The following is a 16,504-nucleotide window of genomic DNA, read 5'->3' as shown; positions in this document are numbered from 1 at the left end:
TGAATCCTTCCTTTCTCTCTTTTTAACTCTTCATGGCACTAAATGGAGGCATGGATACACTGAATATTGAATATTGGTCAATGCCTACCCTCAGCAAACTGCCTCTCAAAATGATCCACCTTCATTATTTATACTGAAGTTGTGAAGACCAATTCATTGAATTTCACCAAATTTCTATAGCAAGAGTGTCTGCTTTACAGCTGTGTCTCACAGTAGGGCTTCTCCATTTGCAAAGGCAGTCACCATCCTTCACACATACAGTATATGCTGCTTCCATCATATCCTATTTGGCTCCACCTCAGAAGGACCACATTGACTTGATGGAAAATTGCATGTCTGGCAACTAAGGACCAGCCTAGATAAAGGATAGAGCAGCTTCTTTTAGACCAGGTACACCTTTGGTTTTTAGGAGGCCATGATAACTATGATGATGACCAACACAACAAAGCAGAAGCAGAGACTGAAACTGATACTGATAACCAGGGCTGCATCCACACTGCAGAAATAAGTCAGTTTGACACCACTAACCACCATGGCTCAGTGCTATGGAATTCTGGGATTTGTAGTTTTATGAAACATATAGCCTTCTGGTGCCACAACAAACTACAATTCACAATATTCCCTAGCATTGAGCCATGACGTTTAAAGTGGTGTCAAACCGGAATATTTCTGCAGTGCGGATGCAGCTCAGAGCTTGGGAAATTAATCTGATGAATAGCTTTTTGTGGGTTTTTCAGGCTATGAGGCCATGTTCTAGAAGAGTTTATTCCTGACAGTTCAACATCTGACATCTTCAGAGAATGCTGGCATGGAAGAGAGTGGGATATAAAGTGATTTACATGTTAATCTGTGTATTGTTCTGTTGTTGAATGGCAAGGTCTCAGGGGTCTCAGACGTTAGCATACTGTCCCTGGTTGCATGTCTATTTTGCCTGGCTTCTGAATGGGGTTCATCTGTACAGAAATGTGACCATTCCACTTTCAGATCTAAAAAAGGTCCCATGCCTTTGTCACGTTTTGTTTAGTAAACATAGGTGACAAATTGTAAGAACTGGAACTGAATTGAGCCCTCTGGGATTCCCGACATGACCAAACACCTTTCTCCATGACAACATTGTTTTGTGGTTTTCCGGCCTCCATCTGTTTATTTCCTCCTCCATTCTAAAAGGCTGAAATGTCTCCCTTTAGGCTTAGTTCCTGGCAGTAAAAGGTTGAAGCATAAATATGGCGGTATTTTGGGTTCTGCCTTTTAAACTTTTGGCTCCACTTTCAGTTGGAATCCAGCTCTTTAGAGTTTCTCTGGTCTTAAATTTGGCCTTCAGGCTAGAAGAGCTTCCCCACCATTTGCATCAGGAGTGCAAGTCGATATTACATGTGAGGCTATTCAAACTCTTGAAAATATTATGTAAATGCCATGTATTACTGTGGGATCAAACTAACACTGACTACGGCCTCAACCTAATTGTTACTTTCAAAGAGAAGACACCCAGTTAATCCACAGCAATTTGGACATTCCACAGCTATGACACTTCTATTTATTCAGTGAGTCTGCTTTAAATGAGACTAACATATTAGTAATTGTTGTTGTTGTTGTGTGCCTTCAAATTGTTTCTGGCTTATGGTGGCCCTAAAGTTAACCTATCATGGCAAGAGTTTATCATTGCTCTCCTCTGAGGCTGAGAGAGTGTGATCTGCTAGAGGCCACCTAGTGCATTTCCATGGCTTGAGAAGGGATTCAAATCCTGCTCTCCAGAGTAGTAGCTGAATACTCAAACCATTATATCATGTTGGCTCAACATGGAGATGGACTATTTTCAATGATATTCTTTGCTCTTTGGATAAAGGACTGCTTTTTTGGAGTCCTAAGTGGTTAATTCTACATTTAAGGATGCTCTAATAGGGCTCAAAATTGTGTTTCAGTAGCTTTCTTCTTTATATGTGGAATGGAAACTACTATTGAACCCAATGTACAAAATTGATTCACCACCATGGACAGCTTCTTTAAAAGTGAGAATGGAATCCAGAGTAAAATCACTATATTGCCAACAAGGGAGTCTCTGTCTCCTGCAGATGAGAGTATATTAAATTCTTCCATCATCCATTTTATTGTCTCGGTATAATGAAAAAATTGTTGGGTGTAGCTCCATTTTTGCTTAAGATAGTAATTGGTCTCCCTCTTCCTGAGTGCCATTTTCTCAACCTGATTTAGGGATGTGAAGATCTCTGTTTTGAGCTCAAGGTTCTCTAAATCAAACCTTCATTTTCTTCCTCTCTATACAGTTGCAACATCTTGTTTTTTTCCTTCCAGCAATGACATTTTTGCATGCATAGACTTTTAGGCATTTCCCACTACGTTAATATATTTCTTACATTTACCAGTGTAATTGACTGAACTGAATAAAGCATGTGTGTGTGTGTGTGTGTGTGTGTGTGTATATGTATGTATGTATGTATATATATATTTCTAAACATATGCCTTTTAATCATCCAGATTTTAAAATAGCCTTGTGTTATGTGTGTGGTTTTTTTCCCCATAGAAGTGCCCTAGTGAACTTTGCAAATGTGTAAATATACAAAGTCAGGCCATTGGTTTCTCAAAACATTTCTCACAAGGTGCGGACGTGCAACTTGTGTTGTGGCCTCCATTTCCATTCGTCTGCCCTGAATTTTAGTCTCAGTTTCGGAGGCACTGTTCAAGGTGCTCTCCCATTGGGGTGATAGAATTCAGCATATTGGATAATGCCTTTAAAGGTCCAACTAAAATGCAGAGCAGACTGAGGGTCGGGTTGGGTTTTTTTTTTCATTCATTCATATAGTCCCTGAACTTTCATTTTAAAAATTAAATTTATATTATTTTCAAGCAATTTGTGTCCCAAATCTACTTATACAAATTTAATTTTTAAAAGGAAAGTTGGAGGATTGGTGGGGGTTCAGAGACTGGATGCAGAATGTGGGCCACACTATGCCCATTCATACTGTAGGGCCTCAAAGTTTCCATCCTTCTTTACATGTTCAGACTTGAGTCCCTTTGTATATTCAGCAATGATGCTGAAATAGGGTTGCAATACATATCTTCTTTTGGACAGGCTCCTCATCTCTTACCACCTAGATGGTAAACAGGTACAATACAGTTCTTTCCATGTTGGGCATAGCTGTGCCACTTTCAATTTGGTTGTTCCAGATGGGAGATAATTTTGCGACAATCCTGTTTTGGAAAGATTCTACCAAAATTCACCAATTTCTTCATATTTGAAATGAGAAAAATACTTGAGTTTGTAAAAATCAAATCAAATGATAGAGGATATATAACTGACAGATTGTTCCATCTTTAATTCCAATCCTATTGTATTCAAACATAGCTGACAGCACTGAAAGGGGGATGTCTTTTGGGCTTCAACTCCTTTTTTTGTCTTTTGAATCTACTCACCATGAACAAATGTTAGAAAAGAAAGGTAACTTTCTAGTAACTTTTTACTTTGGGAAAGAGCTCCACCTTATTGATAGAACACAGCCTGAAGAAGACTGTGGATTCAATCTGTAAGTACCCAAGAAGAGCTAACAAATTATCTTGCCTGAGACTAAAAAATCATGACCATCAGTGAAGTTCAGGGTCGGGGGATCTCCATCCTTTCAGAGCTCCCATCACCGAACATTGGCTATGCTGGTTATGTCTGATGGGAGTTAGACTCCATCAAAAGCCGGAGAATAGCAGCCTTCTCCACCTTGAGTGTGGACAGTACTAAGGAAGATAGATCCACCGTCTAAGCAGGGAAAATGTACTACTCTATTTTGTTAGTACTGGTCCTGTAAAAGCAGCTGCCCCTAAAATTCCCTGTTCCTCAGGGGAAGAGAAAATGCAAAGCACCAGCATTGTTTTATTGCTATACTATATAAGCAGCCCATTGTTCACAGAGTTGAATTTTTGTTTTTAATGAACAGGCTATGGAGTCAAAAGCAAGAAACTTGAAAATCAAGTCATGGCCCTGTATGCAGCAATGTGCTTACTCCCCAAACCTGAACGGCAAGAAGAATCCATTCATCAAAAGTAGAAATGGGTGGGATCAAGTGTTTTCCGTTGAAATGGAACACTAGCCACTCTGAATTATGACTGTGTTGTCCCTATGTTTCCAGAATGTACATGACTTCACCTGCTAGCACCTTCCACCTTTCAGCACATTGGATAGCACTCTTGAAGTTCAGGTTAAAATCCAGAATGGACTTACTTCCCCACTGACATGGAAACCACCAGCCCATAGGTTAGCCAGGAATGGGACTGCTTGAATTTTCAGTCTTGTGTATTATCTCCTGGTTTCTTTTTCCTCCATTCTAGAGATGTGCCAACTGACCAAGAGGGCTCTGCCTGGTGCTTTCTACTGCACAGCCTGGGAAAATTATTACGTAGCAAAGCACTCCTTGCTCAACACTGAAAAAAAGGATGAATATTATTGCAATGCCTCTCAGACCTTGATTCTCCAGATGTTCTGGATTTGAACTCCCAGAAACAAATGGGATCCAATAGGTGTTCTCTACTTGGAAGTAAGCAGCAGGATATCAACCAGTATAAGGCTGAGGGTCTCATGTGGCCCACAGACCTCACCTTGTAAAGTAGGCCACCTGTCACCTGAAGTCAATTGCTACATTCTAAGCAAGTAAGCAATGACAATTGTGAAAAGAAGAAAGAGCTTTGTCCATACCTTCTTGGACACTGGTGTAGTTTGAGCCCAGAAGAACAGAGTCAAGCCATGGACTCAAACTACATCATTGTCCAAGAGGTGTGGACAATGTTGTCAACACTTCCTGCAACACCAATGCAACAATTGTTGCAACAGTTTTGAGGAGATGGAAAAGATGCATCCTGAAGGCATTTTGCTCAGTTACCCTCCCACTCCAAACAGGGGTTAACACTGTCTTTCACACTCTATTTTGCCTCTTCCCTTGAGCTCATTGACCTGGAAACCAGAGTCCCCAAGTCACAGAAGCTTTCATCTCTGGCCCAATGTTTACATAGTTCATGGCCTTCAGTGGAATGACTGGCTTCCTTCCCAAGAGTTGTGATAATTTTTCCAAATCAAAAACAGATGCAATCTTTTCTTAGGGGGCTATGATAAGGGAACTTGGATTTTCCATGCAGAAAGGTATTGCCTATGTGTATGTACTATATCAGTTGGATTTCTGTCTGACATACGCTTCCTATGGCTTCCTTTCTGTTTCAAGGAGGCAGCTCCAGAACTGACCTTGGTTGCATCCATACTGCGGAAACAGTTCACTTTGCCACCACTTTAACTGCCATGGCTCAAGGCTGTGGAATTCTGGGAACTATAGTTTGTGAGATATTTAGCCTTCTCTGTCAGAGAGCTCTGGTGCCACAACAAACTACAATTCCCAGGATTTCATAGCATTGATCTAAGTAGTATTTTTCCAAGTTCAGTCTTGAATTTCTGTATATTTGGCCATTTCTATGGTTATGTATTAGGATTGCCATCCTCTTTGTATATTTGTATATTATCAGCACAGGATAAGAGATGATGAGAAATGAAATCACCATGATAGCTGGGGCAAATGGAAGGCAAATTTCCAGCCAAGGCTTTGAAACACACCCAACCTTTTCCAGAAGTCATAACTTATTGATGTTACAAAACAAAGACAGATAACAATTTGAACTTTGCCTACTGAGGACGTAAGGGGGAAAAAGCAAATTATTTCTGTCATTAATTCCCGGAGGCTGTGGAGCCTGCCTTATTTCTATATTTGGCACTCAATAAATATAACAATAAATATAACCATTTTGAGGTACCATGCCCAGGCAACAGGAGTGGCCAAGGCCCACAGAAATTGACAAAGCTATGGCGCCTGAATTTTTAGAATCGTCATCAACAACAATATCAACATTTCACCCAGTTTGTGTCTTAAGCTTATCAGCTGTAGGCTTATTTTGCAGAAGTACAAGGTTTTATGGGGGACCCTAATGTTGGGGACCCTAATGTTTTAGGGTGGTCTTTCCTGGGCCTTAGATAACTGAAACTGGACTAAAACATGGGCTTGATTCACTGCCCTGCTGACCTGAAAGCCCCCAGCCACCTACAGATTTTATCTTAAGAAAACAAGTAGTATGTATATTAAAATTACATCATTTAACATCACACATACACTAGGAAAAGTTGGTTTAAAATGTTTTAAACAGAAACAAAACCAGCTGTGGCTGGGGAAACTTCCAAGGTGTGTCTTATTCTGATACAGATGAGTAAAAATGAATCAGGAAGGAGAGAGGCTACCTTACTAGTCTCCAAGTGCTATGAAATCCATGTTGGGCTCAAGCTGTGGTATCTGAGATCATGTCTTGGTGCACATTCATTAGCTTCTCTTTCAGAAAGCACCAAGCAAACCACACCACAGACAAGAGAATAAATCATCATTAAAAAAAGCATAGTCCAAAGTCCAAACCTTGTCAATATTATTTTGATTTTCTGTGTTTCATGTTTACTACAAAAGAAGGATTGTGTTGTCCTTTAGGGTGGGCTAGATCTAGACCAACAATGACAATTCTGTCATTAATTGCTAGACCTTCAGCCAAGTCCTACCTTCAACAGTGTCTTGATCCAGGGGAAGTGTCTGGCAAGTACATGATCATTAAAATGGTCTTATAGTCTTGTAACTGCTGGAGATGAACACTTATGCTTGTCAGTAGCCAAATATGACTCCACAGACCTGTCAAAGAAAGCATACATGATCCTCTCCCTCTAAATTTGTATCCTCGAAATGACAATAAACCAGATTTGTTGTTATTTACTGTTAATCTGATTTTGATTTATGGCAATCCAATGAATGAGAAACCTGAAAGAGCCAAAGGTCTTGCAAACACAGGCCCATGGCTCCCTTGACTTGATTTCTCTACCTGTATTGTAGTTTTGCTCTTTTTGTACTGCCTTCCACTTTTCCAATCATTATCATCTTTTCCAATGGTTCACAGCATTTCATGAAATCCCCAAAATATGACAGTCTCTAATTAGTCATTTTTACTCCTAAGGTGAGTTCTAGGAAGAGTTTAGGCTTAGTTTGCTTTAAAACCCATTCATGTATCTTTTTAGCAGTCCCTGGTACTCATAGAACTCTTCTCCAGCATCACATTTCAAATGGGTTCCTGTTCTTCTTGTCTTCACTGTCCAGCTTTCACACTCTTACATAAAGAGATTCCACCTGAACATTAGGAGGAACTTCCTGACAGTTAGGGCTGTTCGACAATGGAATGCACTCCCTCGGAGGGTGATAGAGTCTCCTTCCTTGGAGGTCTTTAAACAGAGGCTGGATGGCCATCTGTCAGGGATGCTTTGATTTGGATTTCTTGCATGGCAGGGGGTTGGACTGGATGGCCCTAGTGGTCTCTTCTAACTCTATGATTCTATGATTCTATGATTCTATAAAAATCAGAGATACTATGATCTGGATGATCCTGACTTTACATATGAGGATCTTATCTACTAGTTCCTTCATGGCTGTCCTTCCAAGTCTTAGCCTTCTTCTGATTTTTAACTACAGTCTCTTTTTTGATTACTGACTGAACTGAGGTACACACAATAGTCTAAGTATATCCATCCTGGTAGACTCATTGAAACATGTTATGTATAAAAGATATTTCTTTGGAAGAAGCAGTTTTCTCCCCAGCAGAAGAACCTCACAGTAACCTCTCAGTGAGAAACTGCCATCACTTTTGTGCATGAAAATATTTTTGTAACAGACAAGTTATTGTTCATACATTTTGAAATGTTACAAGTAAGAGAGAGACTCCTAGGATTACATGCAAAAACCTCAGAAGATTTGCATAAAGTAGAATGTATCTTCAGTTACCTTTCCATTCCCTTCATCACTTTCTCTGACTAGCTTAGGAAAGATGAAAGATGAAATTTGATCATTGCCATCAATATGCTGATGATACCCATCTCTATTTCTTTTTTCTATCTGGACCCAAAGAAGCTATTTTACTTTAGTGCCTGATGTTAGCAATGGGCAGGATAAGAGTGACTCTTCTTCTAAAGACTGTTCATAAAATTCAGTTTGTCAAAAATACTGTGGCCAGATTGTTGATCAGGGCATGCAAATCCCATGTTACAATAGCTTCACTTGCTATTTTGAGGTAGAATTCGAAGCTGTAAAACCAATGCAAAACATGAGCTCAGGTTACATGAAAGAGCCATATTCTCCCCTACAGAAAGCTACCAGGTGAGCTGCAACTCAATCCCTGAGATGTCAGGGTCAAAATGTAGATCTTTGTAGTGGTGGCCCCTGTGATGCCACAGAGGTGTGGCAAGAAAACCACAGTTCTGCTTTGGATTGGCATCTCCATCCAACAGAGTCACCCTGATATTAGACAGAGTGGGGCAGTTAGTGGTATGTCTCATGACTTGGCCTGGTTCCACTAAGCCAGGAGTGGGCACAGTGCATTTGACAGAATGCATGCAGCCGACAGGGCCATTTTTGTGCTTCCCATGGGGATCAGTTTCCTTTTTAAAAGAAACTGCTTTTCCTAAATTCTCTTGGAGATATGGCAAGTTTTTTTTGTCACTTTCATTCCAGACTATTTGAGGTCTAGGAGAACAAGAAGTGACCTCTTGCAACCCCCTAACCTCTGACAGTTGGGTCACTCCTGGTCCAAGCAATGGAAAAGTCTGACCTATCTCCAGTGCTGAAGAAAGATTCAAAGCCACTCCATTTGGCTTTTATATATGGAAAAGGAGTGGCCACCGTCTTGTTTTCTGTCTTGGGATGACCCTGCCACTACCACCTCCACCACCACCTCTCCATTACTTTTGCAACATGTTTCAAAAGGCAGAGATGAACCCACACATTTCCATAGCCACTTGCACCTTTTGGCTCATAGTCATGGAGGATAAATGGTTCGGAGAAGTTAGATACCCTCCTGGAACTGGAAAAATATTCAAAGAAGTTGTCAACTATGGGGCAGATCAATCCAAAGGCGGTGATGGTGGTGGAAGTGAGACGATAAGTCATGATAGTAGAAATGCTAACTGAACCGCTGGAGCAATCAAGTCATCAAAGGTATACTGTTTCCACTGCCGAAGTAAAGGCTGGTTGGAAAGTTTGATATGAAGTTACATCACTGCTACTCTGTGGTTAAGCTTTGGGGCCATGATAGTGATTCAATGGCCATTAAGTGCTCACAGTTCAAAGATCTGTGTTTCCTATGCAGCCCAGCCCTTCCCCTAACTATGTGTTTAGGGAGAGGTTCAGGCACTGTAAACATCCTTGCTTCATTTCGGCTAATTGAATCTGGTTACAAAGTGCAACTGATTCCTTGAAGGGTGTAGAGGAATATGGGAAGGGAAGTGGCAGATGCCAGAGATGAGATCCAAAAGAAAGACAGGAGACCATGTTTAGAGCAGCAAGCAGTGGGAAATAATAATAATAATAATAATAATAATAATAATAATAATAATAATAATAATAATAATAATAATAATTGATTGATTGATTTCTGCAAATCAAGCTGCTGTTTCTCAAGTCAGACCTGTGTGCAATCAGGACTGGAGGCTTTGAGGCCTATGGGATGGTGAATCTGCCCTAGGTTTTAGTTTGAATTGTAAAAAAACTAGACATGGTGTTGATCCTATTTAGAGGATAGAGTTCGGCACTTTGAATAGTAATTTTAAAATTCAGAGTAAAAACTGAAGCAGACCTCAGATTCATCAGCCTGCCTATGATCAAATGGTGTGTTGAGCTCTTCATGAGGCTCTTTGCATGCAGAGAAACTGGGAATTGCCTCATGGGATTTCTCAAAGATAAAGACCTATCTCTTTCAGGTGGGAATCTTCATTTGCATCAGGGGCCACAAGCCTCATGGAAGTTTCCCCCCTTTCCCCCCATGTTTGTTGCTGCTGCAAGGGACAACAAGAACAACAGTGCCATTTTGCATTTCCCTGGATGGATCACCATTGTGGGACATGAAACATAGGGAGGTAGCTGGTAGCAAATAGGAGACAATTAAGACAAAATTAGTTTCTGATATATACACACACACACACACACACACACACACACACACACACCTTTGAGGAGTTCTTTTTCCTCAGAAAAAAAGCAAACCTCCCCGAAAAAGATTGCCTCTGCTCTAGTTAAACACACAAGCACAGGCTACGCTATTCTTTTTAGTAAGAAACTACAGTCGGCCCTTCTTATACACTGATTTTTTATACATTGATTCAAGCATCCACAGTTTGAAAATGTTCCCCAAAAGTATAAATTTCAAATATCAAACCTTGATTTTCCTTTTTTTATAAGAGACACCATTTTGTTCTGCCATTATATTTAATGGGACTTGAGCATCCACAGATTGTGTTATACACGGGGGACCTTGGAACCAAACCCGAGCGTATAACAAGGGTCTACTGTATATGAAATTTTCCTTTGGAAATGCATGGCATGACTGGAAGTGGTCTGCAGGACACATGGGTTATATAGTCTACCATGTAGCCAACCATTGATGAGTTGTGAGGAAGCTCTGACATGGTTCTCAGAAAACCCAAAGCTTCTCTAGACTGTGGTTTACTAGACCACAGTTGCACATCCTTTCACTGTTTGGTCAGTTCCATACCAGAGAGATGCTTTAGTCTTTTTACAGTGCGTGAGAAGGAAGCTATGCTCTTAATTTTGGAAGGCATACATCAGGGCAGTGGTTGGATCTTCTCTGAATACTTGTAATTCTTTTCTCCTTCAAAATCCCACTGCGATTCATCAACTACAATATAGGTAAGTTTGTTTGTTTTTTAAATGGAACCACAACTTATTCTCTTTTAATGTTGAGAGAGGGGGAATGGATAGAAAACAAAACCTCAGAGTTTTGAAAACATATTATTTGGGTTACAACCCCCAGAATCCCTCCGCTAACATGGACATTGGCTTTGCCAGTCCTGGGGATTGTAGCCCAAAAGAGCAACTCTCCCTTTCTGCTAAAGAATTCAAAGATATAGCCGCGTTAGCCTGTAGAATCAGTATGTAGAGAGATCTTGTAGTGCCTTTGAGACTAGCTGAAATAAAGAAGCCAGTACAGCTTTATCACAATAGTGAGATCCTGCGGGAAAACGGGAGTTAAATACAATTTAAAGTACATTCGAATTTAAACAAAGCTTGCAAATCTGGGGAGTTTATCACACTAGGGACTGCCCAAGTGAAATAACATGACGTTAATCTGAACGCAAAGCAGAGAAAAACGGCAGCTTTTTTACTTTCGGGTTGTTCCGGATTGACTTCATGTTATTTCACATGAAAAGTGATGTTGTGTGATAAACTTTGGGCATTTACGGGGTTTCTTTGCTTTAAATCGTGTTTAACTTCCATTTTCCCGTGAAATCTTCCCGTGGAGACAGTACACTTTTGATTACTTTATTCCATGGGATAAACTCTAACTGACATAAAGAAATTGGCAGTAGGAGCTTTCGTAGACTTCAGTCTGCCTCCTCAGATGCATTTAGTGGGGCTGCATTTTCTGCTAAAGAGTCACATATACATTCATTAATGAAACCTGCTGGGACTGAACTGATTCCCCTTATAGCAGGAATACTCTGAAACAAACAAAAAATTACATAAAAATTGCTGGGCAATGCCAGTCACAAGCGCTTGTATACGACCCAGAACAGTGATGGTAAACCTATGGCATGCATGCCAGAGGTGGCACTCAGAGCCCTCTCTGTGGGCACATGTGCCATCGTCCCAGCACAGAGTTTGCCAGAGTTTGTTACTAGAAAGCCTGGGGGACATGGCACTTTGCAATAAATAAATAGATTTTGGGTTGCAGTTTGGGCACTTGGCCTCAAAAAGGTTCACCATCACTGACCCAGAACCTTCTTCCTTAACACCTGCCAAGCCCCAGGGACCACTGATATAGCCATTTACTAACCTTAGATGGAGCCAGGAGGTAACGCAGGAAATGAAGATGCACCTCGTCTTGTCTGTGAGGGGTAAAGAAACATGTGTACTCCATCTGGATACTGTCTGTCTGGGAGACCACACTCATTTCTCTTCCCTTTGCAGCCAAAATCAGTTACTTCTGTATCATCCACTGTATCTCTTCCCCATGTTCAGTAGCAGTACTGGCAGAAGCTGTATTTAAGTGCTGCTGGGGTAAAGAAGTGTGAAGCTGGGTCTACAGAGCATCAAACTCTGCATGGTTTTGTTTTTTATATAGTACAGTTATGAGGTGGAGGGGAAAAAAAAGCAGGCATAAACTAGAGTTTCCAAGAATGGCACTGTCTCAGGGCCAGTAAAAGAAAGAAATGAGACAGGCTGATAACTATGTAAAACGAGAGATTGAGAGAGAGAAAATGTGCTGTAGTTGCCAACCAATATCTCTCTAGATGCTATAGAGTCTAGCAGAGCTTGCTGACCACTCATAAAGTGTGACAAAACATGATGGACTGAGTCAGAAATGTCCAGTTACTTGTGTGTTTGTTTAAAGCATTCATGCAAGTTCTCAGTCAAACAGCTCCCAAAATAGTTGATGCATACAATATTATTATTATTATTATCCTTTATTTATATAGCACTGTAAATAAAGCTGTCCCCAGTCAAATGCTTACAACTGAAAAAGAAATGCTACAAAAACAAAAAGTGTTGGGAAGAAAAGAGAGGGGATATTAAGTATACTTTCAGCAGGGTTGGCGAGAACTAAGCAGCCCTGCTTCCTATATCCATGGCCTCTGTTACAGCATGCAAGAATGGTTGCGGAGGGAAGAAACAGAAGCACAGGGGGTGTCCTGCTAGCAACAGGAATACAATGCTATAAAGTATCAAATCCTTGAACTAAGGGCCAGAACAGATTGGCATAAAAAGCTGTTTTCCACCTGGCTTGGGAGTGTGGCATGCAGATGACCCATGCCCCCAAGATGCCCGGAAGCTGGTTTCAAGTTGCCCACTAATTTACACAGAACCCAGCTTCCAAGGCACTCCAGTGGTGTGGCATTTCTACGTTGCACACTACTGGGGTGCCTTAAAATTGGCTTCCCACTGCAGCGGGGCAGGGAAGCCAGCTTTTTGCCAATGCAATACAGAGCGGCTGTTTTTGGCCAGCAAAAAGGCAGATTGGGGCACTGGCATACAGTTGCCAAGGCCCCAATCCGGCTTTGTCAAGGGCGGATTGAAGCTGCCCTATCAGGGAAGACTGTTTTGCCCCTTTCTCGGGAATGCATTCCTGGTGATGCCATGTTTAATATTTTATCTTCTCTCCCTTCATTTAAAGACCTTGAGAAGATGGCACCTAAAAGTCTGGTCCTGGCTGTTTACACCTTTGCTTTTGTGACTGGGCTCCCTTCCAACCTCCTGGCCTGCTACTCATTTTTGAAGAAGGTGCGACAGAACCCGGCGCCCATAGATATCCTCTTGCTCAACTTGACTATATCGGACCTCTTCCTTCTATTCTTCTTGCCCTTCAAGATGGTGGAGGCTGCCTTAGACAACACTTGGCCTCTCCCTTACTTCCTTTGCCCTCTGGCCAACCTCTTCTTCTATGGCAGCACCTACCTCAGCACCCTCTTCCTCATGGGGGTCAGCGTGGAGCGCTATCTCTGCATTGCCCACCCTGTCAAGCACAAGTTAAACCGCAGGCCAACCTATGCAAAAGTGGCCAGTCTCTTCTTCTGGTTGCTGACCTTCTCCCACTGCTTAAGTATTGTCTATGTGGTAGAATACTATGATCGAAGTGAGAAGAAACCTGATGACAACTCCACCTGTTATGAGAACTTCACTCCTAGCCAGCTCCGCATCGTTCTCCCTTTCCGCCTGGAGTTCTGCATTGTCCTCTTCTTCATCCCTTTCATCATCACCCTTTTCTGCTACATCAGCGTCATACGGATCCTGACCATCATGCCCAACATCAAGCCCCAGAAGAAGCAACGGGCCGTGGCCCTAGCCTTGGCCACGGTGCTCAATTTCTCCCTGGCCTTTGCTCCCTACAACATCTCTCATATTGTGGGCTTTATTCAGAATAAGAATCCTTCCTGGAGAGTGGAGACGTTCTTCCTCACCTCCCTGAACACCACCTTGGACCCTGTCATCTTCTTCTTCTCTTCTGCCACCATTCGCCAAGTTTTTACTGAGTATTGGCTTGGTATAGGCTCTTATGTCCAGGCCTTTGTTTCATGGTGTCCTTTTCCTTGCTGTTCAATTCCTAGTGTCAGTGATGAGGAAGATGGTGGAAGATCCATTTCTAATCTTGACAGACAAACAGGAGTGGTTGCTCTCTCCTCTGATCTAACTGTACAGCACAGATCTAGAACATCAGAACAGCAATGACTCTCCAAGGATCTCAGTGTCCTGAGCTTTCACATTCCTCAGATTGGAGGTGGAGATTTATTTCCTTTCCCTACAGAAAAGTAAAGATTTGTCAAAGGTTTTCCCCATGCTGAATGAGATTGCAAGAGGTTTTGTGTATTTTTCAATGGGTTTTTGCATCACTTGTGGGAGGGTGAAAGTCTTTCGTGAAAAAAGCAACAATGGAATACTAGACTGAATCCAATTATTAGTCCAAATTGCACATTGCTTTTTTGGGGGGAGGGGGGGGATCGCACCAAAAACATTGTTTGCAGAGATATGTTTTTATCAAAAGACCCTGAAATGCAACATCATCAACAACAATTTCCTATTTTGGACCATTTTAAACAAAAAAATCTATGTGTGTTTTTGAAAGAAATATACAGTAAATGGAATCTGGAATTGAAGTCGAAGGCTTTCATGGCCGGCATTCATAGTTTTTTGTGCGTTTTTCGGACTATGTGGCCATGTTCTAAAAGAGTTTATTCCTGACGTTTTGCCAGCATCTGTGGCTATGGGCATCTTCAGAGAATCTGGAGGTTCATGATAATTATGTACAGAGATACATCCAGATGACACTGGATGACAATGAAGACATCCATGCCTGACGTTTCGCCAGCATCTGTGGTTGGCATCTTCAAAGGATGCATTCTCTGAAGATGCCCATAGGCACAGATGCTGGTGAAACATCAGGAATAAATTCTTCTAGAGCATGGCCACATAGCCCGAAAAACCCACAAAAAACTATGGATGCCGGCCATGAAAGCCTTCAACTTCACACATTTATATGAGCAGTTTCAATAAAGCGTATGAAGGGGATCAATAGATAAATATTACCTTCTTAATGTTTGCAATATTCTGCTGGCTTCTGAAGAGCACACAAAGAAAAGATATGAGCTCAGTGGAACACCCTACAAGCTTTGAGGTAAACTGGAAAGGCCACTTCCCGACTGTGGTTTGTTAGTGGTTAGGCTTGACTAATTTTCTGAAAGGTTTTACTTGCTAAGTTCTTAGACTAAGCTTGTGATAAAACAGAAAAGCAGGCCAGGGCAATGTATGTTTTTTTGGTCTCTTGACAACTCTCACGAAGCATCCCACTATGGACTATGATGAACGACACATTGCGTGATACAGCTCAGGATGCTAGTCTACTATACTGCATCTTATCAGCCCCAGCTAAAGTCTGTGTGTATGTGCCTTCAAGTCACCTGTCAATTTAGCTTTCAAGATCAGACAGGATCTGGTGCTTTTATGACATTTAGGTGGCCCCCAGATAAAGCAGACTAACTTAATCAATGGGATTACCTGTTTGTCAGCTAACCATTGAACAATTAATTCACTAGGTTTACTCTAGTTTGGGGATTAGCCAAAAGGATTTAGGCCACTGGGTGGCACTGTGTTGCACTGTACACAATCCGTGGCCCAAATGATAAATGTTAATTGAGGTTCTGGCAAGTATTCACCAAACAAGACAATGTGCTTATTGCGTTATCGGATGAGATTTAGCATAAACATGAATCTGTTAAGAAAGGAGGTCTGGAGTTTAGGGGTCAGGACTCATCACTATACCGACAACCATCAGCTCTATATTACTCCTTTCTATTTAATTCCAATGTAGCTGTTTCCTTGCTAAATTAGAGTCTGTCTTCTGTAACAGACTGGAGGAGGGCTAAAAATCTGAAGTTTATTCGGGACAAAACAGAGAGGTCCCTGGTCAATTGAAAAGCAGATTGGGAAACAGAGACTCTGCCTGTGCTGGAGTATGCAATCTTTCAGCTAAACTAGACCTGAGATGCATCAGGATTTTAAGCTGTGTTTGGAAAGATACCAGCATTCAGTGAAGCTGTTTCAGCCAGGTAGTTATATGCTCATTCTAGTTAATAATCTGGCTGCACCTCTTTGGGACAACAGACATTGCTGAGCAGTTTCCAAAGGCAGCCCCATGTATAGTGTGTTAATGGTAATCCAGATGGAATGTCACTGTATGTACCACTACAGTCAGGGGGGAAAAATTGGTGCAACTGGTGTACAAATTATAAGTGTGCAAATGCATTCCTGGCTACAGCCAGGTTCAGAGCAGGATCCAGGAGTACATTCAAACTGCAAACTCCATCCAAAAGTTAAAAGGGATGGGGGGAGAGAAAGAAAGAAAGAAAGAAAGAAAGAAAGAAAGAAAGAAAGAAAGAAAGAAA

The 16,504-nt window shown here is 41.5% G+C and overlaps 1 protein-coding gene across 1 annotated transcript; it reads left to right on the top strand.

Annotated features, from left to right (window-relative positions):
* Positions 1-13,253: 13,253 nt before the first annotated feature.
* Positions 13,254-14,294, top strand: LOC121915506 (free fatty acid receptor 2-like). Its single transcript, XM_042439821.1, has one exon. The coding sequence runs from the start codon at positions 13,254-13,256 to the stop codon at positions 14,292-14,294; it is 1,041 nt and encodes a 346-aa protein (XP_042295755.1).
* The last annotated feature ends 2,210 nt before the right edge of the window (positions 14,295-16,504 follow it).

This window comes from Sceloporus undulatus, chromosome 9 (assembly GCF_019175285.1).
Source record: "Sceloporus undulatus isolate JIND9_A2432 ecotype Alabama chromosome 9, SceUnd_v1.1, whole genome shotgun sequence".
Classification (NCBI taxonomy): domain Eukaryota; kingdom Metazoa; phylum Chordata; class Lepidosauria; order Squamata; family Phrynosomatidae; genus Sceloporus; species Sceloporus undulatus.
This window is presented reverse-complemented; position numbering and strand designations above follow the sequence as displayed.